Source organism: Acanthopagrus latus, chromosome 21, assembly GCF_904848185.1.
Source record: "Acanthopagrus latus isolate v.2019 chromosome 21, fAcaLat1.1, whole genome shotgun sequence".
In the NCBI taxonomy this organism is placed as follows: Eukaryota; Metazoa; Chordata; class Actinopteri; order Spariformes; family Sparidae; genus Acanthopagrus; species Acanthopagrus latus.
Window position 1 is genome coordinate 21,435,333 of NC_051059.1, and position 26,837 is coordinate 21,462,169.

At 43.0% G+C, this 26,837-nt stretch overlaps 1 protein-coding gene across 4 annotated transcripts; it reads left to right on the plus strand.

The window, feature by feature from the left end:
- Positions 1 to 3,420: 3,420 nt before the first annotated feature.
- yeats2 (YEATS domain containing 2) lies at positions 3,421 to 26,837 on the plus strand. Of its 4 annotated transcripts, none has more exons than XM_037084498.1 (30): positions 3,421 to 3,635; positions 4,046 to 4,151; positions 4,275 to 4,372; positions 4,543 to 4,635; positions 4,727 to 4,960; positions 5,080 to 5,189; positions 6,816 to 6,977; positions 8,346 to 8,457; positions 9,435 to 9,479; positions 9,565 to 9,733; positions 9,933 to 10,175; positions 10,823 to 10,990; positions 11,946 to 12,037; positions 12,758 to 12,943; positions 13,064 to 13,295; positions 13,521 to 13,679; positions 14,809 to 14,945; positions 15,847 to 15,993; positions 17,526 to 17,714; positions 19,148 to 19,520; positions 19,648 to 19,782; positions 20,305 to 20,442; positions 20,696 to 20,846; positions 21,147 to 21,223; positions 21,336 to 21,415; positions 22,646 to 22,850; positions 23,428 to 23,663; positions 23,815 to 23,889; positions 24,117 to 24,190; positions 26,153 to 26,837. In XM_037084498.1, the coding sequence occupies exons 2-30, from the start codon at positions 4,052 to 4,054 to the stop codon at positions 26,259 to 26,261; spliced, it is 4,329 nt and encodes a 1,442-aa protein (XP_036940393.1). In that variant the 5' UTR covers positions 3,421 to 3,635; positions 4,046 to 4,051; the 3' UTR covers positions 26,262 to 26,837. The 4 variants fall into 4 exon arrangements, with proteins under 4 accessions (XP_036940393.1, XP_036940396.1, XP_036940394.1 ...); XM_037084501.1 differs by having other exon boundaries at positions 20,308 to 20,442; XM_037084499.1 differs by having other exon boundaries at positions 17,526 to 17,708; positions 19,142 to 19,520.

A 26,837-nucleotide genomic window follows, 5' to 3' on the forward strand; every position in this document is an offset into this window, starting at 1 on the left:
CATCATAATCATCAGAGAGTTTGATCTCTCTCTTCGTGCTTGAAATAGAAGTTTGCAAGAGCTAACATGAGCTTCAGAAATACTTACCATACCTTTACATTTGTATTTGTTAACACTAGAGCAGAACAAGCTTGTATTTTGAGTCATGGTGTGAGAGAAGATGAACAGTACTGCCTATGTAGAAGTCCGACAGTGAAGAAATGCAGGACTATCCACAGAAATTGTGCTAAGAAGAGTTCAACACACAACAAAAAGGTCAGTACGGGTCATTATAAGTTGCTTGCAGTCGACCTCTAGGGTGGTTTTTCTGAGGAGGACGGGCTGAATACACGTACAAAGTGCGGTTTCCAAGTTCCGACTCAATATTAATGAAATTAGAAGATTGTGGTTCTGTTGGTCTTGACAGCAACTGTGGGGCACAATCATTAATACAGTGAGCGTAATCGCTTTGGCACGCGGTTCCATTGTTTAACGAGTGAAGACCGACGTGTTGATCGTCACTGAAATCTAAAGTGACAGCCGCCTTTCGTCTCAGCGTTTTAATGAGGACATAAATCCCAGGGAGGGATTGACACGACCCCCACATCCTGGAAAAACATATGATTGATCCCCCCCAATTATATCACTCTAAATAACCATGTCATGTCAATAACAGCCTCATTTTTTTTTTTTTTTACATTTTCGACTCTAGAGATTTCTATTCATCACTTACTGTAGCGTCATTGTCACTCTTCCTGTTAGATGGCAAGTAGCTGATGTTTGCTTGCCAGCACATCAAGTCACATCAACCTGTGATTGCGAGATATTTGAAATCGAAGCTGGTAATGAACTGTAGGCTGAAAGGAGTCGCAAGCACTACTTCCGGTGTCGCCCCTCAGGAGCTGCTCTTGAGAAAATTTCCTGTTACTCTCCCCCTCATCAGATTTTCTGTCCGCGTGATAAATTTACCATAGATTTTTTTTTTTTATCTACCAGCCAACAGCAAGAAATACAAAATTAAATCTTATTAAACCCCCCCCTGCAGTCCACTTTATTGGGTTGTTGAGTCTAAACATATCAAGGGATCAATCCGTCATGTTGCCGATGTTAATATGAGCCATTGTGTCGAACAAGAGATAACAGTCCAGTAAAACCAGCCACACAGGGATTGAGCAAGTCGTGCTGCAATACTCATTCACAAGGCCCCTTTTTCTGTTGCGCCTCATGTGATTTACACATTGTGGTTTGACTTAATCAAAGCCACAGACATTCCTGTCACTGAGTCTTTACGGGCACAGTGTCCCTGGGCTCACAGTAAACAATGTGGGTAAAAAAAAAAAAAAATGGGAGTGCATTAGGAGCAAACTATTTACATGCACTCACAGACGGGCAAACAATGTATGTATCAAAGTGTATGTCAGCGTGTGAATTAAACTCAAAATGGCAGCATACCATCTCCTCACGCCTACTGTCTGCTGAAGACCACAGAGTCGTATATTGACGACCCTCTGTGGTGAACGTGGCGGGTGTAATTGTTCGGGCCTCGGCGAAAAAGGAGAGGGTGCAAACACGTGAGGCTGACCTACTTTTGAGCGGTAAAGATCTCTCAGTGCTGCTTTACGAAACTACAGTATGCGGTGCCTGTAAGGTATGTATTGGCACTGAGCCCTTTATAGAAATGTGCTGCGAGAGAGGCCGTTTTTCCTGCAGGGGGAAACTTAAACATGGACCCACCAGAGGTTGATTCATTGCAACGTAACGGAAATACATTTAGGAATGTGTCAGAATCATAAACCCCCTTTTTTTTACCATCAAATGTTAATGTGTTCGTGCGGCTGCAAATGAAACACTGATACACATTTCTATTGAGCCAGGAACCTTGACAACAGTAGGCCACGTGTGACTGATGCAACTCCTGATTATAGAAAACTTGTTCCTGCTCTGCTCACGTGTTGGCTGTGTAGGTCCCATCATGCTACCTGACACTAGTATCAAGTTTAAACATGCAAGATTAAGAGCAGGCTCATTATACCTATAGATATATAGCTACGATAGTGGCTCCAAAGAAAGCATATAATGTTCACAGCTGTCCTGAGATTCGTGGTTTTGAGGGGGGTTTTTTTCCACGTGAAGCTAAAGGAGTGAAATATCGTAAGAGTTCTTGTGTCAATGTGTACGTGCAGGTTGCATCAGGTCATGTACCTGACTATCTTCACTTGGCGATGCCCAGGCCTGTTCAGTCGTCCTCTTCGCATATACTTTATATGATTTCCTTGTATCAGACATTCCTATCAATGAAATGCATAAAATGTGATTTTGTTGTTCTGTGCTAAAGAGTTTTTCCATCAAAGCCATCAGCACACTGAATACTGCACTGAATTAACTTTTAGGTGATTCAAAAAACAGGTCTTCCTTCCTTTTCATGACTATGCATGCGTAGGTACTGTGTATGTGCGCTTGTACTCGTAGCTGTGGGCAGAGCCATCCTTTTGTTATTGGAAGGTCGCTGGTTCGATTCCCCTGGTCTGCGTGTCAAAGTGCCCTTGGGCAAGATACTGAACCCCAAACTGCTCCGATGTGCTGGTTGGCACCTTGCGTGGCAGCTACCGCCATCAGTATATGATTGTTAGAATGACTGTATGTCACTTTGGAGAAAGGCGTCTGATAAATGCCTCAAATGTTCTTGTCAGTCTGTTTTTTTAAAATATTTTTGTTGGTCTTTATGTGGCTTTATTGACACAACAGGCTTAAGATATGACAGGAAACAGGAAAGGGGGGTGACAGACAGCAAATGGTCCCCTGGCTGGGATTTGAGCTCAGGGCCTCTGCAGGGAGGATAAAGCCTCTGTACATGGGATGCCTGCTCTACCAACAGTGCCCTGTGAGTCTGTATGTTTTTAACTTAATCGCTCTCTATGTCACTGATTATCTTTTCATTGATGTCATTCTTATTATTATATTTGAGCTCCACTCAGGCAGTGCAACAACATTTCCTTGTGTAAACGTATACAGTAACAATAAAGATATTCTGACATGACATCAGTTGCCTGTCTATTTCTCGTGGGAGAGGGATCCTTTTCTTTTTTTTCTTGGTTAAAAGTTTGCTTTTTCAATATGGCAAGTTTTTCCTCACTGAAATTGAGAGTCTAAGGGTCTAAGACTCGAGGGTCTAAGCGTCTAAGACTTGAGGGTCTAAGGACAGAGGATGTCATTCACTGTTCAGATTGTTAAAAGCCCACTGAGGCAATGTGATTGGGATTTTGGCCTGTATAAATGAAAATGATTTGATTTGATTTGAACCAAATGCTTGTAAGATATCTCATGTTTTTGATTAGCTCACTTCACACCCTTTTTCCCTGTGAACAAAACCACAGACAGACGAGGATGATGATGCCTCATATTCACACAGTGCTCCTGAGTGGCACCATCTGTTCTGTAGAACAGCGGCGCCTGGTGGCCGTTTGGCAGAACTGCAAGGCTAACGTTTACTACCCACTGCTTAGCTAGCTTACTTGTCCACCTCGAGATTTTTTTTAGCAAATCTACTCAACACAAGTGTATAAGATGAAGGTAGTATAACGCACAGGGCAAGCTCTCGTTGAATCAAAACACACGCCTCACAAAGAAACGTTGCTCCGCAGCACAGGGGACTTCCAGTAAGTCTGCTTTTGAAATGAATCGGTGTCTACAAATGTGTGCTAACGCTTAGCTAAACAAGGATAGCGGTTGCTAACGTTACAGTGCTACCGGCTGCACGCACGACAGGCACGGATTTCACCTAGCAAAAACCAAGCCTGGTATTGTAACGTTAACCGTTTTTATTCACATTAGCTTAATGAAGCCTGTTGTGTTGTCATATAACAGTCAAACCGTCAGACGTAGCTGTAACGTTACTGTGCAGCAGCATAACTAGCTAGCTAGGCAGGCGCTAAAGCTACCTGATTTAATGCTAGCCGGCTAATTCGCTGCTAAGCACCATCCCAACTGGCCGTAGGGAGCAATTGATGTGACTGGCTAACGTTAGCTGTTTTGATATGCATTTGTCCTAATGTGTCCCTCTTTGCAGGCAGCCATGTCGGGAGTTAAGAGGAAAATAGAAGGCAGTGACCCCGACTATGAGGACATTTCGCTTATCCAAAACAGTAAGAGAAACAAAGCAGCGGAACATAATGGTGAGTTGATGCTCTGGACCTACAGACACCTGCTTAACATGTTGTGACAGCTAACGTGTAACTGCAGCCAGGTGATCCCGGGTCGTTCATATGTGTTTATCCTGCTTCTTGTTTTGTTTTTAGCCAGAGAAGCAGCAGTACAGAAGATTGAAACCATCATCAGGGAGCAGTTTGCTTTGGAGATGAAGAACAAAGAGCATGAGATCGATGTGATCAGTCAGGTATCTGGATGATGCTGTCCTTTTCTTCATTGCAGTACACTACACTTCATTTAATTTGTATGAGTGGTGGGGGAAAATGTGTGACACAGAAATGTACTGACAGGATTGTACAGTATGAGGATTGAATATTTTGATTTTATTGTTTTTTTCCCCCCCCCATTGTTTTGCAGCGACTCAATGAAGCCAGGAGGATGATGGACAAGCTCAGGGCATGCATAGTGGCCAATTACTATGCCAATGCTGGAATGACAAGACTCCCAGAGGTATATTCCCATCATTCAAGACTTCTGTCAGCTGCTCTGAGACACTGGTATGATAGACTAGCAGTAACCGCCATTTTCCTCTGTCTGCCAGCATGCTTCCAAGAGTGACCCCGCCGTGCTGAACCATCCAGCCATCCGCCGGTTCCTGGAGTCCCCGTCCCGTTCCTCTTCCCCCCTCAACCAGGGCTCCGAGACCCCTTCTCTGGCCCACTCGGAGTCCGAATCCCTCTCACAGCAAGGGGAGGGAGCCGAGAGGGATGGAGAGGGAGTGTGGAGAGAGGATGGCAGCAGGCAGGAGCGCAGACCCGGACGCAACACAGGAAAAGTGAGTTAAACTGACAAACAGGATGGGATCAGTAATGAATTTATGAATGCTGTATAGGCAGTAATGTATCGTCTTTTATTCTTCATCATGCCTGACATGTATTCTGTCATTTTTCATAGGATACATTTGGTGTGCCGTCATCAGAGCACAGGGTGACGTACCACACGACTGGAAGCGAGGCATCCAGACTCTATGCAAAGAAGACAATCGTAGTGGGAAATGTGTCCAAGTACGTAAACCAACTTCAGCAAAACCTTTGGCTCGCTCAGTCGTCTTTCTGACATATGTTGTAGAAGCAGATCTTTCCTATTTAGGAGCATTTGTCTGATTTTCTTCTAATTCAGCATTTGTACTTTTTACATGAAATGTTGAAATGGTCTCCAAGCACAAATATACATTCCTTTATCTAACAGGGGCACAATTCAGATTGTTTGAAAACCACGACCGTACATTCATAACATCAGTGTTGATATTCCTCATTTACCTTTCTTTAAGACAATGAAATGTTGATAATGTGTATCAGTTTAGATACAGCATAGTCAAATATTTTGTCTTAGCTTTTCAGACAAGATTAGAACAGTTTGAGATTAGCGAGGTTGAGAGAGGTATAATTGAATTATAAAACATACATTGACTACATTTTTCGGTATGTACCATGTTGTTGTATTCATTTAAAGATCATAACTGAATTATTTAAAGTATCAAATATCCTTTGAAATATAGACATGACACCAAAAGTGACTAGTAATACTGATGGAAGTTTTTTCTTCTGAAGTTGACCAGAAAATATCTGTTTTTTGATGTGTGAGGTTTAATGAAAAATATGAGATGCACTGCACACTAAAAGGGTTGTTTGTCATTTCAAGTTACTGCCTCTCTAAAACAAATATTCCTCTCCTTCAGACACTTTGCGCTCAAGTGTTTATGTGTTTTTAAAGCCCAGAGTCTTAGTTGAGTTTGTCTTGTTTTTGCATGGCTGTGCATTGGAGAGTGAGCAATAACTCAGATTTTCTGCAAGCCCGGTCTTGATGCAGTGCGCCTCTTTTTCATTTATTTCCCCCTGGGCCTGAGTGGATCCAGATGACTGAGAGTTCCTCGAGACCTCTCTGTTCACTGTAGTACGAAGCTAGTGTTAATTCTTGGAATCGTGATTGATGAGGCCCATGTATGGGATCTCTCACTCACTGAATGTCTCAGAGGGTTAAATGGTATTAATCATTTCTCCTGTGCTGTATCGAGGGGGACGTTGTACATAATGTGGCTTAAACCTGTCATGGCGGTCATAGACGCTGATAAACGATAAACGCAGCTGGATGCGTTTAAGTCGACCTAGATTGTCAAGGAACGTGTAATTGATTGTCATTCGTTCTCTGACATGTTCTTTTGAAAGCTGCGTTGAAGTGTTTCCTCGTAATGATCAATCGTGGCTTGTTTCTGATGATCTGATTTGTTTTTAAATCGAACTTCTGTTTGTTTTAACGGTTACAAACAACCAAATCAATATACATTATCCCTTGTGTTTATTGGTGTTTACTTTCCATTCTCTCTGGTTGTTTTTCCTCTTTGTCTCATTATGCAAATGATTACAGAGCACAGCGTAGTAAACTTTTATTTTTATCCTCTTATAAAAAAAGAAAACAAAGAGAATGTAGACTATTTTTATGTTCGTTGTCTTGTTTTGCTGTTATTCTGTGGTGTGTTATACAACACAACAGCACCACAGTGGAAACAAGTCTTTGGCTTTATTACGTTTTCATCCTTGCATTTTAACGCATGTATTGAATGCTGTGTGGTGTTTAATGCTTTTTTTTTAATCATCAAATTAATGTAGTCGTTCATTCATTCACACCCTCAGGTACATTCCTCCCGACAAGCGGGAAGAAAACGACCAGTCGACCCACAAGTGGATGGTGTATGTCAGGGGCTCCAGGCGGGAACCCAGCATCGACCACTTTGTGAAGAAAGTCTGGTTCTTTTTGCACCCCAGCTACAAACCCAACGACCTAGTGGAAGTCAGGTTTGTGCATGGTCTGTTTTTCTTCATATTTTTTGAGACAGACGATGTGTGTGTGTGAGTGCGTGCATGTGTGTGTGTGTATAAGCACTCATCAATCATGCACGTGTTTTCTGATAAAGGCAGGGCTCCTCTCAGTGGTTACCTCAGGCAAGAATCGGAGTTGTACAGACAGGGTCAGACTTGCTCTAGTGAGATTTTTCCCTCCATGATGTTTTGTTTCCCTAGACACAATGTTGCTTCTAACCTTATATTATTATTCTATGTTAGTAGTTTGCTGCACCTCTTTCCACGGGCCACTTGCCAAGGTGAAGGAAGTGAAGGAACAATTTTGGAAAGTAGCACCTGGATGCCTAATTATTATGTTTTAATCATCAGCTCGTGTTTAATTCAGGACAAGTTTCACATCAGCCTCTGAGTCTGCTGATAGTCACATTGTGTAACACGGACCCCCCTGAGGTAAACAGGCTGAAAATGCTCAGTAAACAGTGCCCCCTTGTGGATATGTGATGATGCAGATCATCCGTCAATCAAAGGTGACAGAGAAAATATATGTCTCTCTCTGCCTGTGAGACTTCAGTTAAATCTTGCCGCTGGCTTTTATTTCCGCAAACCAAGAAAAGACATCACGTCAGTATCCAGATTGTACAGAAACACATCAGTAGGTGGGGTCTGTGATGTTTTTTAGCAGATGATGAGTCAGACTAGAAGTTAACATCAACATGACTAATAGTTGGCACACCTAAATTTGCACACGGTGAACTCATTCTGAGAAACAAACATGTTTGGTGTTCATTTCTCCCCTAGAAGGACTTTAGGGCCCGCAGTTCTGTGATTTAAGATGTCTCATTTTGGATGTCATCCTTCTAAAAGGGGCAGAGGATTTGAGTTTGCCCATGGCTTCTGAATAAATGATCTCTTTCATCAGTCAGCAGTTCTTATCCTGAGCTCTCGCCTCCTGGCTGTTTGAGCTGACAAGGCGCTCACGTTGCTGTAGCAGCCGCTCGTAAGCTCCCCCACCCCGACTGACTCGAGTCTTGATTCCCAGTGAACCCCCACACAGGCCCAGTCTTCTCTGCTGACTCTCGACACAGTCTGAATGAAGATGTGAAGGGATGAATGAAAAAATAAAAAATGTCTCACTCATAGTGTGTATACTTGAGTAGACACACGTGCCTGCACATACACATGAGGGCAGTCGGATCAGTTTCTGCTCTGTGAGGATGAAAACGTCGAGCTTCAAAGGAGAAGTCAGAAGCCAGGATGAGAGCTTAGGATTTTTCTTTTACAAAGTCATTATGATGACTTCTATAGATTTATTTTGTGTTTTGATGACATGACATAAAGCTCTCTAAATGTGTGTGTTCTCAGCGAGCCTCCCTTTCATTTAACACGTCGCGGTTGGGGCGAGTTTCCTGTGAGGATTCAGATCCACTTCAAAGACCCTCGCAACAAACGCATTGACATCATCCACCAGCTAAAGGTCAGACCAGATCATAGACCGCATCACCGCTCTGCTTGTTTTCCTCTTCTAATTGAGATGCAGTATTTTTCCACATGCAGGTTTAACTGAGCCTGTTTTAGACATCTTGATATATCTATGATGTCCTTGGATATGATTTCTGTCCTGTCCTGGCAATTGTAAATTCAATACTCGTAGTAATTTATTGTCTCTTGAAGTTACCTTACTGTTGCAGCAAACATTAAACATTGCAGGATTTAAAAGCGAACTTAATATGAACACATATGAATTTTTTGCAAACTGTTTTTAAAAGCAAAACAAAATGATAATATGGTTGTAATGTTAAAGCAAAAGAAGATTTCCAGTGTCAGAACTTGGACATAGTAGCGACATTGCTATAGACACACTTTGTATTACAGCCACATCAGAAAGCCTCAGAGAGCATTGACAGTAATTAGATTTATTTTCTGAATTCAAATGGATCTCGTGAGCTTGTGGTTATGATGAGGGAAGCCGGTGCAAAGTATGCCTGGCGTTCAGGGGGTTAAGTCATGAGAACACCCACTGCAAGACAACTAGGCAACAAGAGCGCCAGTAGACTCCTCATTGTTCTTGTGTCATCCTTCGCTGTTTTACAAGAGATGTTGACCTACTTTGTATTTCAATGCCATGGGGGGAAAGAAAACCCTCTTACAATTAAAATGGCAAGATATTAACAACTTCCATGACCTCCACCATTCCTGAAAAACATCAGCAAACACGTCACAACATGTGAACTTGGAGCTTCTCAGTAAGTTTCCACTCTTGAGGTTGTGAATGCCGTAAGAGGTCCCCTTATGAACCAAATATACACAATCCTATTTGAAGGCAGAAATGATCATGAGTATAATTTAGTGGAGTTAACAATTATTTTAACTTATCCCACTCACTAGCACCACTCTATGACCCAGACTCCACAGAAGTCTTGCCATTTTGACCTCTCTTTTCTTTCCCAACAGCTGGACAGAACATACACTGGTCTGCAGACACTCGGGGCAGAAACTGTAAGTTGTTAATGTTCACTCTGTTCCCTGTGGTGACGTGTTCTTCTCAGAGCTTCACTCTGATGGTGAGCTATATTTGTTCCAGGTGGTTGATGTGGAGCTCCATAGGAACTCTCTTGGGGAGGACTACATCCCTCAGCCCTCTTCCTCCAAGGTGACTCACAGAGAAGCCAGCCCCATGTCGGCCGTCTCCTTGACCCAAAGTTACGGACGCTCCAGTTCACCCGTCCTACACGATCCCAGTGTAGACAAAGGTACACAAAAACAAAACATTTGTCCTTTATAGAAAAGATTTTAAAAAAAAGTTTAAACCATGTAGCATTTTCTTGCTCCAAACCAGTTTGGACCAAGTTTGTGTAACGACGTGGTCTGAGTGAAAACTCTCGCTCTGCCTACATTTTATATTTACACATGTAACCTCCAACTGAAACATTCACCCCCTTTACCTTCTAGCATTCATCAAAGCAGAGATGGGGAGATCTGCAGGTGGCCACAGCTCCAGCCTCACCGCTGGTGAACGCACCCCAACCCGGCCCAAAGCCAGTGATAGGATCACTCTGGGTTCCCATGGCAACTCAGCCTTCCAGCCCATCACAGCCAGCTGTAAGATTGTCCCACAGGGTCAGCCGCCGAGCCCCGCTGAGTCTCCCGGGAAATCGTTCCAACCGATCACCATGAGCTGTAAAATAGTTTCAGGTAAATGTCTCCACCTGGTGGCCACTTTGAAATTTTTGGGAATATGTTGTACCAGTTGGGAGGGAGCAAGACTTCTCATGAGTTGTTTCAGGCGCACATTCACTCCTGAATAGAAAAATTGTAGGAATGGTTTCTGCAGAAAATTAAACAATGTGTCTTCCTCGTCTGACTTCTCTAAATCTGCATCATAGGTAATTTGTATTTCTACAGATTGAGGTAATGTCTACTTGAGAAGCAGTGGACAGAGTGATATCACTGGTAGGCTGGTGGTACAAAGGGCAAGAAGAGGGGAAAGAATAGACCTCATCTAAATGTTTTCTGCATCAAATTGACAAAGAAGCTGCATGAAGATTGGAAAACCCTTAACAAAGCAAGCATAAATGCTGATGATGTGTGTGACTTGATGTAGTTGTACACATTGTTAAGCTTATTCTCTTACCTGAGCTTATACAAAATGTGATTTAACATGTTGTGTCACTGAGTTATTCACTCAACCCTCATAATCAAACCAGGAAATAATTATTTGGGTTAAATCAAAAAAAGAAAAGAGAATCCATATATTTGAAGCCATTTTAATGTTTTAAATATTAATAACATTCTTAAAGATTATTATTCGTCTAACAGCCTGTGCGCTTTCTCCCCTGCAGGGTCGCCCATCTCCACCCCGAGCCACTCCCCGCTGCCCCGCACGCCCACCACCTCAACCCCTGTCCACAGCAAGCAAAGCTCCTCGTCGGTGCTCAACAACCCTTATATCATTGTCGACAAGCCGGGCCAGGTGATCGGTATGGCTTCCTCATCCGCCGCCTCCGCAGGTACACATCTCCTACTCGGTGTCAAAATGCCGCTTGAATTCGGAAGTGGACCTGCAACAATATCGAGAAGCAGTGTCTGAGCCGCCCACATAGAATATAAAAATGGCTGTGAGGAATGTACTCCATAGCAGAACAGATGATGAACAATACCTTCTAGACACTTCCTCTATTTTGGACCTTTTTTCCTGACTTGTCCTCTTTAACCCCTTTTAACTTTCTTATCTAGCTTTGTACTCACTCCGTTTCTCACACTTTTGTCCCTGATTTGCACTCATAAAGTATGACGTGCGGTGAGCCAGCAGGATGAGAGGTTGCCATGGTGACTGAGCTGCTGTGTTTCATTGCCAGATTAGGACGATGAGGCCCCATGCTCACATCAAGTTTTGTGTGTGTGTGTTGTTCCCCGTAAACAAGGTGTGCAATTATCTGGAAAGATGAAGTGTGTGCACTTCAAGTGTGCGTCACCCATCACAGACAGAGTCATCTTACATCACCAAGGCTGTTGCATTTGCTTCTTCACATCAGCAGCGTCAGTTCATATTCCACTTAAGAGCTCTTTCCCCTAGATTGCTCACCCGCTCTCAGCCACTCCCACACTTCCTCCACAAGAAGTGGCAGCAGGGCTGGAGTGCTATTAAGTGATGTTTTATCAAGCTGGATGAGGCTGGTGTGGGTGTTTTTGGCTGATTCACCAATCCTGGGATAAAACAGATTTTAATGCAGTAGGTGAGGAACAAAACTTTAGCAGTTCTCGGCCGTGTGAGTAAATGCAGCACCCAGAGCTCGGCTTTGACACCCACACTGAGCAATCCTGGCACGAAGCTGTCACCTCACACCACAAAGACCTTGAAGTCTGTGGAAAAGGATGGCAGCAGCTGCAGTGAGCCATCACCAGTACAGTCATCATCCTCCATGTCTTATTTGTGTGTGTTTTTGTGTGTAAATCACTCCACAGGAAGCCCCTCCGCCAAACAGTCTGCTGCTCAAGGCACTCGCTCTCCAGCCCCCAAAGTTCACACTGGCACCTTCCTCTCATCAGGGGTGAAGGTGAGTCAGGAGAGGTTAAATAGTGTCACCCTTTAATGTGAATTCTTATGAGATAAAACATTGTTTTACTGATCTGTTCCTTCCAATGTGAATCTGTCTCTGTAGTATCTGTATCTTTAACAAAGCAGGATGGTATTAATAGTAGGCCAGGCTGCTATCTTCAGCAGATGTGAGTGCCTTGGCAAGCTATTTAAATGGGACATCATTCTGAAGATTGGAGGGGGGTGTGAGGGGAGCGTTGCAGAGAGAATTGCATGGTTTCTGTTTCAGTCAGTGTCAGTACCCCACTGTAAAAAAATCCTCCCACTCCCACATGCTCATCATCTCATCATTATCCACAAAGAATGAAGTACACATTCTCTTTAAAATTTCTGTTCTATCACCATGGTGCTCTGATTGGCTCACGGTCTACACTCTGTTGTAGGCTGCCGGCAACTGCTGTAGTACTAAAGGCCAGGGCAGATGGGGAATATTAAAACATCCCCATGATGAATAAATGATGATGCTGATTTTCAAAAATCTGTTTCAAGCCACAAATCTCCTCTCACTCTGTCTGTAGCCTGTTGAAATCAAAAGGTTACTTAACTTAATGGTCGCAATGGATCATAAATAACCACTCAATTTATGCCAATGATAACAGCTGCAGTATTACCAACCTGTTGTGGCTTGTGGCCACCCTGCTCTAATCCTTCTCACCATGTGCACTCACTTCTTGTGCAGGTTATTATCAAGCAGGAGCCAGGGGAAGTTTCAACACAGCAGCAGCAGATGGTTTCCACAGTAACCAGCCAGCAGCAACCTGCCACTACGGCAGCACACCAGTTTGTCGCAGTGAAAGGAGGTCACATGATCTCCATGTCGGCCCAGAAACAGGCAGGAGGGGCCTCAGGGGCCACAACCAGCAAGGTCAGTCTCTCATGCATGTGCTCACACGGCCCCACACAAAAGTACCTCAATCATTGACATTTAAATTGTGGTGAAATAAAAACATGTTAAAACTCCATATGACACTTCTCTCATTTCTAGATGTTAGGCATTCCTGTTAGCTCAACGCTTCAGTCTGCAGTCAAACAGGTTGCTATCAGCAGTGGACAGATTCTGGTTGCCAAGGGCAACCCTTCTGTCTCCAAGGTGATGGGAGGGAAGCAGGTTTTGGCTCAGGGAGTCGCCAAAGCCATCGTCAGTGGAGCCAGTGGCATGTCTGGTCAGCAGGCTGCTGCCAAGGCGGCTGGCGGTGGTTCAGGTGGCAAAAGTGGAGGTCAGAGTTCAAACACACATCTTCCACACCAAATTAAATGCAACACATTTTATTTTGTCATCGTGTCACTCTTAAAATCTGTCATAAACTTAGCATGTTATTTGAAAATGTATTCCAGATTAGCAGAAGAAAATGTATTTGCATTGTACTTTTAAGAACAATTAGCAGGACAGTTTCAGAGGTGTGTAAATAGGTATATATTTTTCTTTCTGTGTATGTCCTTAGTGATGGCTACTCTTCAGCTGCCAGCCAACAACCTGGCCAATCTGGCCAATTTGCCTCCAGGCACGAAGCTCTACCTGACCACCAACAGTAAGAACCCCTCAGGGAAGGGCAAGCTGCTTCTCATCCCACAGGGAGCGATCCTCCGAGCCTCCAGTGCAAGTGAGCAATGCCACATCCTATATTCATCTTTTTAAATACAGACATTGGCAAAAGAACCAACCAACTAATATTCAATTAAGATTTTTTGAGCCAGTTCCAGTCACATACTTGATAGACTTCCATCAAGCTCTTGGAGTGTCTTTGACTGTCTGCAGAATTTTTGTAGCAGCTGGTCACAGAACATGAGCCAGCAGAGGACTGCTTGGGGTTATGTTGGGCTTCCTGAACACTTTAAAGGCCTCATGTACTCGCAGACATACTGAAGAGTGATGGGTAAAGACTGGCTAGCATTGAATCTACAAACTACCCCGTAACACTAAAGGGTACTCAAGTAGAACACCTGTTATGAATGCATAAATATCGAGTATTATATCACAATTTAGTGCAACCTCCACTTTTTAGTGTTTCCAAGAAAAAACAAACATTTTTCTTCAACTCGGGTCTATGTGATAATTTAATGTCCTGGTATATTATTTCTCAGGAGACATGTAATAGCATAGATTGTGAGGTTTTATAGCAGTACTTTTGTTTTCTTTGTACCCTACATGTACAGTTGAGATTGATGGGTCCGAGAACGGTTTGGGACCAACTGAAACTAATACACGAGTGTGTAGGTGACTCAGTATCTGTGGTTAGTGTCCCAGCCAAATAATTTTTGCCCCAACATTTTCCCTCTGAGTCTCAAGCTGGAGATGGCTGTATTAAAAATGTTGTAGCTTTGGGCTCATCATAAAGTTTGGGGAGAAAGTAAGAAACCCAGTTCTGCAGAGACTTACAGATTGTGGCTGCTGCGCTACCTTCTGGACAGTGAGTCAGTACTTGTCATCTATTTCTTTACACGGTTTATTTAATGTGCACTGCAAGCTGGAATCCCTCACACAGGAATGCTTCCTGTCAAATAAAGAGATTTAGCAACATCCAGTAGTTGATGAAAAACTCACATTTCCCAGCAATAAACCAATATTACTCCGTACAAAAGTGCTGCTTCAGATTAATTTGTAAGTAAAGTAAAATATGCTTTTTTAAAATCACTCACCTTAACAAATAGAAGAGAAACTGTAATTTAGGATAAAGAAGAACAGGATTGTTTATCAGATTTGAGACTGATGTGTATGTGTCTGTAATTTAGGTCAGCAGTCCCAGAGCAGCTCGACTGCAGGCGCTGGGGGCTCTCAGACCTCCTCCTCTTCCTCCTCCTCCTCCTCTTCCAGCAGTCTGCCTTCCAACCTCTCCTACACGTCCTACATCCTTAAACAGACCCCACAGGTGGGCAGAAACACATTTACACTGTAACACAGCGTACTCTAGTATAAAAATACTCTCTTTGATGTCTTTTGTGTGGATTCTCATTTTCGATCACCAGAGCATTAGTGTTTATTTACTGGCATGTTTTGAGCAGTGTCTAAAGAAGTCTGTATGAAGTGAAGATGCTTTTACATTATCTATTAAATAGTCATCGCCACAGTTACAAAAAACAGATTTTAGATTTTATCCCCTGATAGTGTGACACGTGACTTGAATGCAGAGTCACTAAATGTGGCCTCTTTTCCTTAGTGAATGTTGGATTTTTGTAAAGCCTAGTGTGTTCTTAATTAGACGCATTCATTAAAGCAGCATTGATCCTGCAGCCATCTTTAGAACAGTGCTGCCTGTGCATTTAACCAGCACCACATAATGAAGTTGTCTGCAGAGGGTTCCACCTACATTTAAAGCAAGGAACTCGGCTGGGTTCACTAATTATGGTCAATCTTCAAGGTTAAGAGTGTCTTCTAAGTGTTATTTTTACAAATGTGCTTAAATATAGTGTTTAAACGGCTAAAGAGTTAGTGCACGCACACACACACAGACACACACAAAGGCTCCAGTTCAGAGAAAGGATTTAGAATTTATTTCAAAGAACGCTAATTGCATTTTATCTGTAAGCTATTAGGAGATATTAAAGATGAAACAGTTGATGTAATTTTGCATGCACATTATTAAAGTGTCCTGTATTTTATAGTGAGTTACATGTTCCTCTGGAGCCACAAAAGGCTTTATACTACTTTTTCACGCATGTAAAATGGTTGAATTTAATCAAAGTCAGTGGAAGTGTTTTGGTCTTAATTCAAAGCGATACGTTGTTGGACTTCTACTCACTCCTCTAACCCCGCTTTTCCATTTCACCCAGGGCACGTTTCTGGTTGGCCAGCCAGCACAGGGTTCAGGGAAGCAGGGAGGCTCCAGTTCGGCAGGTCACGCAGCATCATCTCCAGCAACTGTTACCCAACAGGCCATCCGGGTGACAGCTGGGCAGAAGGCGGCCATTCTGGCTCAGGTCAGCATTAGTAACACGACACAGGGCAGGACTTTACTGCTGCCTCTGCACTGTCTGATACTGATGGAAGTATTCTGTAGTAACTGCTGTTATGTTTGTGCCTCTTAACTGTTTCACAAGTATTAACAGCCCTGTTTTGATATAGTTACAAGCACTGTCTGTGATTTTATACCCCAAAGACAAGTCGGTAAATATCAGAGGATCTCCCAGGACAATGCCCAGTACAGTTCTGAGATCCAGTCGAAGAGCTTCTTTAGGGTTTGCCAGGACTTTCGTTCTTCCTGAAGACCTCTGGCAGTCCTGTTTACTCTGCACACTGAAATATTGATTTTTCTTTTTTTCCTTAACCTCATTCTCTCTCACAGTTTCACACCACTTCTTTTATGAACTGTTCTTGCTGGCCTCTTTAACACTGACAGTCTGTCACCCCATTTTGTTTCGAGTTTGACAACACAGTTCTGTCAAATCTCAGGGTTTACAGCCGATGGCAGAAATGTTTAACTGTTTAATGGCATCTTTGGTGGATGCTGATGGAAAGAAATTAATTTTTCAAAGTTTGTTGCTACAGTGGTGCCTTGGACTGATCACAGGGATAGAATTGGAAAGTACTTTCTTTATAAGGATATTTCAGAAGTTAGCCATTTGTTTTAAAGCAGGGAAAAATAAAGAGCAGGTCTGTTAGCTAGAATCACTGTGGATGTGCGCTTTGTACAACATTTTTACTATTTTACACACTGACAGACCTACCTGAGCAACCAGCCGCTAACCAAAGACATTTCCGACCAGGGACTAAGTCATCAAACCTCTTAAATGGGTTCTGTGATTCCTCCCTAATTGTAAGATTAGAATTAGCAATTAAAGAGTTCAGAATCGAAAATTGTGGCTAATCCACCTAATTTCTAAAATGCTGTTCTAACTTCCTGTTCTGTCACTTTACTGTCTCTGATGTCAATTTTTCTGGAGATAAAAGTCTGTATTAGATTATTAATTTAAGAAAGCAGCATTAACATCAAGTCAATTTAAGATTGTATAATCACTCTTTGTTGAGGCCTTTTTTCATCAGGGTCCACTCCCATGTCCATGGTCTTTAACAACAGTTACTATTTAGTTTGAAAACATGGTTAAGTTGAGTGTTGCCCATTTTCATCTTGTTCAACTCAATATGTAAGTTGGTGGCTGATTGTAGCAGTGAAGGACTCCACGCATCAGCTGGTTTAAATCTGACTGACCTATGCGCTGCTGTGTGGGCGGGTGGACAGTCCTCTCGTGCCGTTTAATCCTTTTGACTTTACGCTCTTCACATTCTTTGAGTATTTGCTGTAGGAAAAATGATTGAGACTGTTTGAGTTTGTCGATGTCTAGAAAGAAGATTAATTTCAGATTTGCTATAGACTTTCTGTTTGATAATTAATTTTCTGCCCGCTCACTTACTTCTTTGCCAGTTTGTTCATATAGATTGTTGTTGTGGATTGTAAGTGGTTGCTCCTAGTTTAAAATTCTTAATTCAGCTATATTATTTCTTGGATTGACAGGTGGTGGGCGGCTCCCAGGGTGCACAAGTGAAGCTCTCTGATGGGTCTGTTAAGACTGTAACAGCGGCGGCAGCAGGCCACTTGTCCAAGCCGGGGACTACCACATTGAGGATGACAGGCGGAGTCATCACCGCTGCCAGCTCCACCCCCGGCTCTGTCAGCGCTGCAGCAGCAGCCAGCCAACAGCAGGCGAGTTTCACAGCCCTCATGTTTTTCTGTTTCATTCTGCCTGACAGTTGGTTTGAAATTACTTTTAAAAAGGGACATACAGCATTAACATTAAAATGGATTTTGAGTATTTATTTTATGCTTGCTAGCTGGTATTTTTATTTTCAAGTTCTTCATTTAGGTTTCCACCAGATTCAGTTTGAGATAAAGTTTATTTTTGCCGATGACAAGTAATTGCTTTCAGTGTGTGTTTTTGTGATTAGAGGATTGTTTTGCGATTAAGTTAGATTCTTCTGCCGAAGCATTAATCCCAGATGAATTTTCATTGTTTATACACTAAAACAGAGGGAGATAAATGAAACAGTGGGATACATGTTTTTAATGATTTTCCACTGCAGTATGAAAACATGGAAAACAGGATGAGTGCTGCAGCCTGGTCAGTGTTGGATTTGTCGGAGAGAGCATAGATTTTAGATGGTGTGTGAAGAGCTCTAAGCCGTTCATCAGCAGTGGTCTGTGTTTGGGTGATTACAGCTTCAGAGTCAGAGGCCAGGCCTCATTAACTTGAGAAATGAAAACACACAAAAAGACTTCCTAAAGGCCCCAACACAAAAAAACTAATGTTTATACAGTATGTAACAGAGAAAAACACTCTTTCTCAAACTCTGCTCTGTTGAGATTGAGATTGGTTGAGTTGAGATTGACGTAAACACAAAAGTATATTACATCACTGCTTTTCCAGTTTTGGAAAAAACAACCCTTTCAGGGCTGTTAATTGAATGATGAGGTAACTCCATGAGAGGAGCTGACTCTTTTGTCTTTGAGAATTCCATAAAACCAGTGACCTGATCAGCATGTGTCCCTCATGAAATTGCACGGCACCAGAAAACAAATGTGTCCAGAGTGCAGAAAATATATTTACCACAAACTCTAAAGTCCTGCCATAGTGAATTTAGTTTGAGTCCTTCCTCTCTCCTTTCTAAATGCATTTTAAATGGATTTGTCACTCCAGAAAATTGTACATTCACTGTCATGTAACTGCAAAATAGGTGAGATGTGTCGCCCCATAAAATGTTTTTCTAAACTAGGTCTGTACCACACAGTTCAAAGATTATTCATAACATTGACACTCAGATTCAGTAATTTGTAGAATCACATTCCACTGGTGGCTGTGAAGGATTGTTTCCAGCTTGTGTGATCCAAACATTTCCAATAACTCTAGAGCATTATTAAGTCCAAAAGTCCAACGTTATGGACAGCCATAGTCGTAATTGTACACAGTAGAGTAGCAATGTTTGCCATCACAGCAATATCAGTAAGTTAAACTGTGTCAAGACTCCATATGTTTGTTGTGCCTGGCACAGCGGACTGACATGCACATTGAAAGAGAGCAGAATGCCAGTGTTTGTGTTTGTCTCCTGATTGACAGCTGTGATTCTGTGCACTCCCAGCAGGCTGGAGATGTTGGGAAGTCATCTTCTCAGCACCACTCACTTCTGGTGGCCACCAACCAGGCCGCGGTGATCAGTGCCGCTAAGAGTGCCAGCGCTGCAGCTGGAGGCAGCCTGTCAAAGGCGGCTGTGGCCACCTTGGTCAAGGGTGCCGGCAGCTCTGCCACGCTGACAAAGAGTGCTGGTGGTTCGACCGGCTCTGTGGTGACAGTTGCCAAAGGCATCACCAACATGCCCGTTGTCAGCATGTCTAAGGGGGCAGGTGTCGGGACCGTGGTGGGTGTGCCCAAAAGCAGCGGCACGTCATTGGTCACCGCAGCCTCATTAGTCAGCGGAGTGGCAGCAGGAGGAGGGAAGACAGGTGCTACTCTGTCAGGTATGCAAAGAGAAATACATAATAATGTGTGTTTATCACCAGTTTGAGTTTTTGTTTTTGAACAAATCTAGCTTAGATCCAGCTGTTAATAACTCTTGGTCTGGAATTTATTGTGTTTTGTCCGTAGGCATGCTGAAGATCCACTCTGGAGGTTCCAGCTCCCAGCAGACAGTCTTAACCATCCCTGCCAACCAGCTCAAGCAGTTGGGGGTTGGCACAGGGTCTGGAGGGCTGCAGACTATACTCATGCCTGTCGGAAAAGGTAGGCATCCATGCGACAGCTCACTGAAACACAGCAATCAGGCTTGTCGTGAGTTCATATGAAGAGAGTTTTATAACCAGAATATCTGCATTCCACATAGAAGCTGTGTACTCGACCTCAAAAATAGAAATCACATCTGAACGTAGATAAAAGGCAGCAAGCGCACTTAATAAAACATGCAGCAGTATTGACCATGGTTGCTTTGTGGGTGTGCCAGTTTCTGAAGAACAAAAACTGAAATAGTAAACACTGTTCTCTCTAATGATTTGAGGAGAAGACTGTAAGACTGTAGTAGCTAACAGCAACTTCTAGCCTCTTGCTAATAGATAAAACTGCATAGTGTGAGTTATTTGAGACAGATGGTCAAAGATCCCATAGATTCTCCTCTCTCTCTCTCTCTCTCTCTTTCTCTGTAGTACATCATCTTCCTCCCCTCTCATATTTCATCTTACAGTTAAGCCTATTTACCTAATGGGCCATTGATCCATCCTGTGTGTGTGTGTGTTTTCTTCTGTGTAATAGTAGTGTCTAAAGGCCCAGTCTCCAGTACTCATTCCTCCTCCTCCTCTTCCTCCACCACCCCTGGAACATCTGGAGCTGGTGCCTCTCCCAGTCCTGCCAGTCAGGTGTCCCCCTCCCTTGCCCTGCCTCTGGCACAAGGTGAGAGGGGTTCATCCCCACTCCACCCACTCTTCTCTCATTCTTTAACTATTTTATTCCCCACAAATTTCTTCCATTCTGTCAGTATTGTACAGAGTTTTGGCACTGATACCAAAAGACAAAAAAAAGGAATGATACATTTTTTTTCCACAAACCTAAGAAAATACATCACTCTTCTCAAATACAATCTGCAAACTTAAAATGATTTACGGAAATGAAACGTTCTCTCGCATTTGCTTTTCTGTCACCACAGTGAAGACAGAGCCAGGTGCTGGCACAGCTGTCACATCTGGTCCGTCCCCCCCAGTGATCGCTCCTGTCCCCGCTTCTGTCCATGTTGCCTCTGCAGCCACCACCGTCAAGCAGGAGCAAGGGGCGGATAGCTCAGGACACGACCTCATCAAGTAAGAACAAGTCACGATGCTGCGTTTACAAACAGCACATTAACTGATTCTTGGAAAATGGATAATTTATTATCTGTTTAGAGCAAAGGTGCAAATGCAGTCATCAGAGTGAAACAGTGTTTTTATACAAATTCATTTAACTTGCTGAACTCCCTGAAGACTCTTGTAGCCTCATTTTTTAAAGCTACCACACAGCTACCAGTATGTAAGGGAGGGTTTGCTGAACATTTTCACTTCCTGGCAGCCATTTCAGTAAATGTTATCTTGGGGACAAACTGACAATTCTGATTCCCTTTCCAGCACTGAGCACATAGAGACCATGATGCAGCTGCTGACAGCCGTGGTGAAGAAGTTCCCCCTGATTGTGCCGGATAAGAGTGAGTGACCTTTCCTGCCAATTGCCTTAAAACCAACTCCATATATATTAAAGCAGACCGAAGGCTTATACACTTCAAGCTGTTTAATCCCGTGTTCTATTTGTTTGTTTAGCTGAAGACTCCCATCCATTCTGCGCCTCTTCAACAGAACAGTATTATTCGTGGACTATTGGCAAGCGCAGAGCATCAGAGGTGATTTTTAGTTGTTGTGCATGCTTGATGGGAAATGCTGTACATCATCTCTGCCTGTGAGTGATTATGCAACAGCAATCCCTAAGAAGCTGGAACCAGCAAATATTTAACTAATGGATTCATCGACAAACCATTATATCTGTAGTGTGCATTGCCTTTGTTGAACATGTTTGGCTGCGTCTTTGCTGCTCTTCAGAAAGGGAAAGCAGGGTCTCTCCTTTCTCAGGATTAAGTGTTCTATTGAACACATTTCAGTGCTCTGCATGCAGAGCAATGTCCTTGAATTGAGATTTAAATTAACCTCATTATATCTCACAGTGACAGCATCCACTTATTAGCAGTTACTCTCCAGTTTCCAGGGTGAGGGCGTCTGTAATGTCAGTGATAATTTGCATTGTTTGCAGTTTTGTTGTCTGTGTAATCTGTCTTGCTGCTCTGTGCCGGACCCCTGACTCAGCAAGCTTTCTGTTTGCCTCACGTCTTCCTATCTATCTGGTCAGATGTGCATCTCTGCAGGGTTGTCTCCTCTCATCTCGGCGTAACGGGTTCATCAATAGCTCACACAGACCAGCCCATGTCTTAGCTGTCTGTTCTCTTTCTCCGCCACTATAAAAGGCTCTCAGACAATTTATTTATATCTACAGGTCACTAATTTACTTAGGGGACTCAAAACACATCATTCAACAGTGCAGGGACAGGAAAAGATGAGGCTGCAAGGTAGTCATTACTGGGCTGGAGGGATTTTAGGTGAGCAAAGAATGTATTCACCTCTGGGGCCCCATTACAGGCACTTCTTAAATCTGAAATCCTACCTCAACTCCGATTAGGATGACAATTGGGATTTTTGGTATTAGCGAAACATGTTACCTAACTGCTTTTAGGAATAAATCCTATTTTTATCTTACCATAGGAACTGAATAATTTCCAGACTTAGAATCCTACATTAGGGTGGCATTAGACGCTTTCCTAAATTCAAGGTTACTGCCAAAAATGGCAGCACCACCATTGTGACGTCTGTATGACGATGACAATGATGATGAAGGGAATCATGATGATTGTTGAAGAATCAATTTTACTGTTCTTGTTCATTTTCTTGAGATAAGATACTGAGAGGACACAGCCAGTGGGTTTAGGATTTGCTTCTGTAGGATGATTATTTCCTCTCTAGTTGACAACATGGTCTTTGAATGTACAAGTGTACACAATATATTTTGCCTTACCTCTGCGTAGCTTCAGCGAGCGGTGGCAGTGAAGCGGGTCGTCCAAGATGTGCTGGACCGCTCACCCCGCCTGCAGGCCCTCACTCCCCCAAAGACCAGAGAGGTGGTGCAGTGGTGCCGACAGAGGGGCTACACACCGCCTGACCTCGAGCCCCAGCGCAAGAACGACAACGAGTCCATCGAGGACATCCTCACACAGATCGACAACGAGCCTGGTGAGTTTGTAAAGACTTTTTGGTGCGTAGCTCCTCATTTACTTTGGCTTGTTTTTGTGATTTCACAGTCGACTCTTTTCTGTTTTGTGGATCAGTATTTTCCTTCATTGTTGCATGTGTGGGTGTAGTTTTTCTGCAGATACCAGTTAAGTCCGGTAATGTGCTTGCAGTCCAGTATTGTGTGAGGGTGGCCAGTGTGCAGCTTCACTGTGGGGCCGTGTTGTTTTATTCACAGGGAGTTCTCATTAATTCTGCCTTTTATCTCAAAAGGGTGAGAGACGAGGCTGCTTAGCTCTGTGAGTCACACACTTGCCTGAGCCAGACAATATGATGATCTGCATTTGTATACTCGTCTCTGCCTTTTGCACAAATACCTTGATTTATAATTGTCACATTATTGAACTGGTAAAGCGAGATAATAATTCAAAAGAGCAAATCTCAGATTTTCTCTTCTTTCCCGTTCAAACACACAGCCACACATGAAGAGTGTAATACTGATGCTGTCACTGTTTCTGCTTCGCTAGGAAGCCGCTGGGTTGTGTAACGGTGTGTGAAATACATGTGAATGTGTCCGCAGAGTGCCCGACCACCCTGAGTAGCTGCGAGGAGCTGATGCTGCGGTTGGAGCAGATGCAAGCTCTGCTGAAGACTGAGCCAGAAGAAGCGGATGACGAAATAGTCGACATCGTCACCGTCACTCCTCCCTGCCAGAAACTAAAGGTCAAAGAGGAGGAGCAAGAGGCCGACGCAGAGCCCAAGTTCTACCTGGGCCCGTGCACGTCCGCCCAGTTTGTCAGTGAAACAGCTCAGCAGGTCAGGAGGTTTGGGGGGGTTTGGGAAGGGAGAGCCGATGAATACAACCGTAAACATGTTGTTATTGTTCTGCTATAGCAGCTGAATTTTTAACCAGAAGAATGTGCACCACTTTCTCCATTTTCATGTGATGTCTCTCCATCTCTCTCAGATTGGGGTAAACTTCCACCCAGTGGAGGTGGAGAAGAATGTGTTCGCTCCATCAGTGGAAACCATGATCCTGAAGGTCGGTCACTATACAGGCCAGAACAGGAAAAAAAAGAAAAAGTTGGCTGTTTACAGAAGCTCATCTTTACCTCAACATACCCTTGACTAGAATGATGAATGTACAGTGTATAAAATGTACACCTGCACAGTATTGTTGCGTGTTTCACCTTGTACTGTACGAGAGAGAGTGGGTTTCTTTGTGACTAATGGTATCACTGTGTGTGTCTGTGTGTGTCTACACTGCAGGCTACTGAACAGTTTGCCAGTGACATCCTGAGAGAAGCTCTGGCTGGGGCCTACGCCAAATCCCCTCAGAACAGGTCAGCCTCTTTTTTTTCTTTTTTTCTTTCTTTCTTTCTCTCTCACATGCAAAACCTGCTTAGTGTTCCATTTTCCACTCCATTCATCAGAGCTAGGCCTCGTCAAAAACTACCAGTTTACCTCTCAGATTATTCATAACTCGTCCGCAACAGGAAAAATGTTTCAGGACACTACGGAGGTTACCTCAACTTAACTTTCACTTTGCTTCTCACCTCATGGTCTGTAATAAGCATTTTTGTTGGTGATATATATTTTGATGATTGAACAATGAAAACACCAAAACTAACCATGACTATATCCGACTATCTTTAGTATTTTCTGTGTATCCAGAGCTTCATTCCTCTGTGCCTCAGAGCTCCATTACCCACAAATAATTAAAACACATGAGTTAGTTATTCCATTGCACTGAGTGGCATCATCATTATGATGAACACGTGCACTGTAGACACGCACCCTCTCCTACTGCTGTCGATATTCGCCACAGAGCCGAATGTATATAAATCCACATCTGAAAATAGTCCCAAACAAATACACTATTTAGTATTGTTTTGAGTTTGTTAATGTTAAGGATTATTTTATTTTTTTTGCTGGTTTTACAGTCGTGATATATTTTTTTACAGTAGAAATGAATAGGCATGTAGATGTGGAAGGACAGGGGAGGTAAGTTTAACAGTATTGGGATACAGGCTCATTGTTGGTGTTGCTTTTTTCCTTGGATGTGTTGCCGGTGAGAGTTTAGAGTTTGGTGTTAACATAAAGAGATCCAGTGGCAGCATTTGCCCCAAAAGGATCACTTATCAAGGACATCTAAAATAAAAGTAGTAGTGACGACAGTTTCTATTATTAGCGGTCCTTTAAAAAATAAAAGACTGACCAAAGTAAATTAAAGTAACATGAGAGTGTGTTCCACAAAAAATCTGCAAATACTGGCAACATCTGCCATCTCAAGGAGCAGCTTACCTAAGCATTTGCATGCAGAAACAAAGGAGCTGGAGTTTCCATCATTTGCTTTGGTTAAAACCCCAGTTTCAACACATTTTTGCAGTTCATCTAACTTTGCATCTTGCAGGCATCAAAACTATTGTGTATTTACCAAAAAACACTGAAGTTGATCAAAAGCTTGAACGTTAATACATTGTACTATTTTAAATTGAACATCGAGCTAATTCCTTGCCCCTGTGATACCTTGCGTGAATATGGTTGCAGCCTGTCACTTTACTGGTAACATTGATTTCCATGGTAACAGGACATTTTTGGTAAAAAAAAAGAAACACTATTATTATAGCTAAGGCAACTTAGCCAGTGCTTCTAAAGCAGGGTGTGACTGGTGCATCTGTTATCATGTTACTTTGTTACTAGGGCTGCCCAATAAATTGAATTTTCATCAGCGCGATATGAACATGTGCAATCCACACATCACAAATGAAGGCCTGACCTGCCATGAATAAGAAGAATCATTTTGTTTACATGTGCCATGCATGCACCTCGAGCATGCCAACATTTAGCCTATCAGATTATTTGTTTATTTATCACAAGTTATATTGTCGCAATATTGAACAGTGTTATCACACTGCAGATTTTCCACATACCGTGCAGGCATATTTGTTACTTATGCTAGTTCTACCAAGCACTGGAATTATCGCCCATAATTGTTTCCCCAGTAACCTCTTTAGGGCACTCAAGGACATGTCAAAACAGGTTTTCAAATCTTTGTATTCTCTTTATTATTTATGTTTTACGCAGCATCCCAACTTGTTTGGAATTGGGGTTGTCCTTACCGATAGTGTTTTGTGCCATTTTCATGTAAGACTACGGAGCACTGAGCCGATTGAACACCACGGAACGCGTTGATTTAGAGCTGAATGTTCAACAGGCCGTTAATGATGTCACAGATAGCAAGAAGCAAATCTGTGAATCTGTGATCTTATGCAGGCTAAACTCTGACTTGGTAACTTTTGCAGGGCTCCAAAAGAGATCACAGCCATGAACATCCACCAGGCGGTCAGTAGCATCCCCACCTGTGACTTCCTCACCAACGCACACATGGGTTTCCTGTCGAAGGACGACTGAGGCAACATAAGAATGACACTGACATGGTGACTGACACGAACGGGGATGTGAGGACCACCTGAACTGCTGCTTACGATGGAGAGACTCGGTGAACTGACAGCGCTACTGTGTGACGCTTCACACCTGGAAGTAGTACTGCTGCCTCAGGTTACACAGTTATAACTAATGTACTGTATTCATTAACTTGACCATAGAAGGGCTCGGCTTGCTTCTCACAGCACCAGAATGACACACGTTTCTAATACTCTGGTTATGTTGTAACATTTTAGTCCTAATCTATTGAGAGAAGCTGCATCGTGGGACTCGTATTATTTGATTTTGAGATGCTGTCGTGCTCTCGCTTACCTCAGAACAAGATTATTTTAATGATGAAGTGTTTCCCGCCAGACAGCCTGCTTGTCACCAGGGAAATGAAGCCTGAGTGACTTACAGGACTAAATGATAACATGTGACAGCTGTCCCCTCCTTTCTTCATCCTGCTGGGATGAACAAGATTTGGTTCACCAGCAGAGGTGGAGCAGATTTACAGCGAGGTGAAAACACTAATGAGTATTAGAAGTCTGTATCCATGTCTGG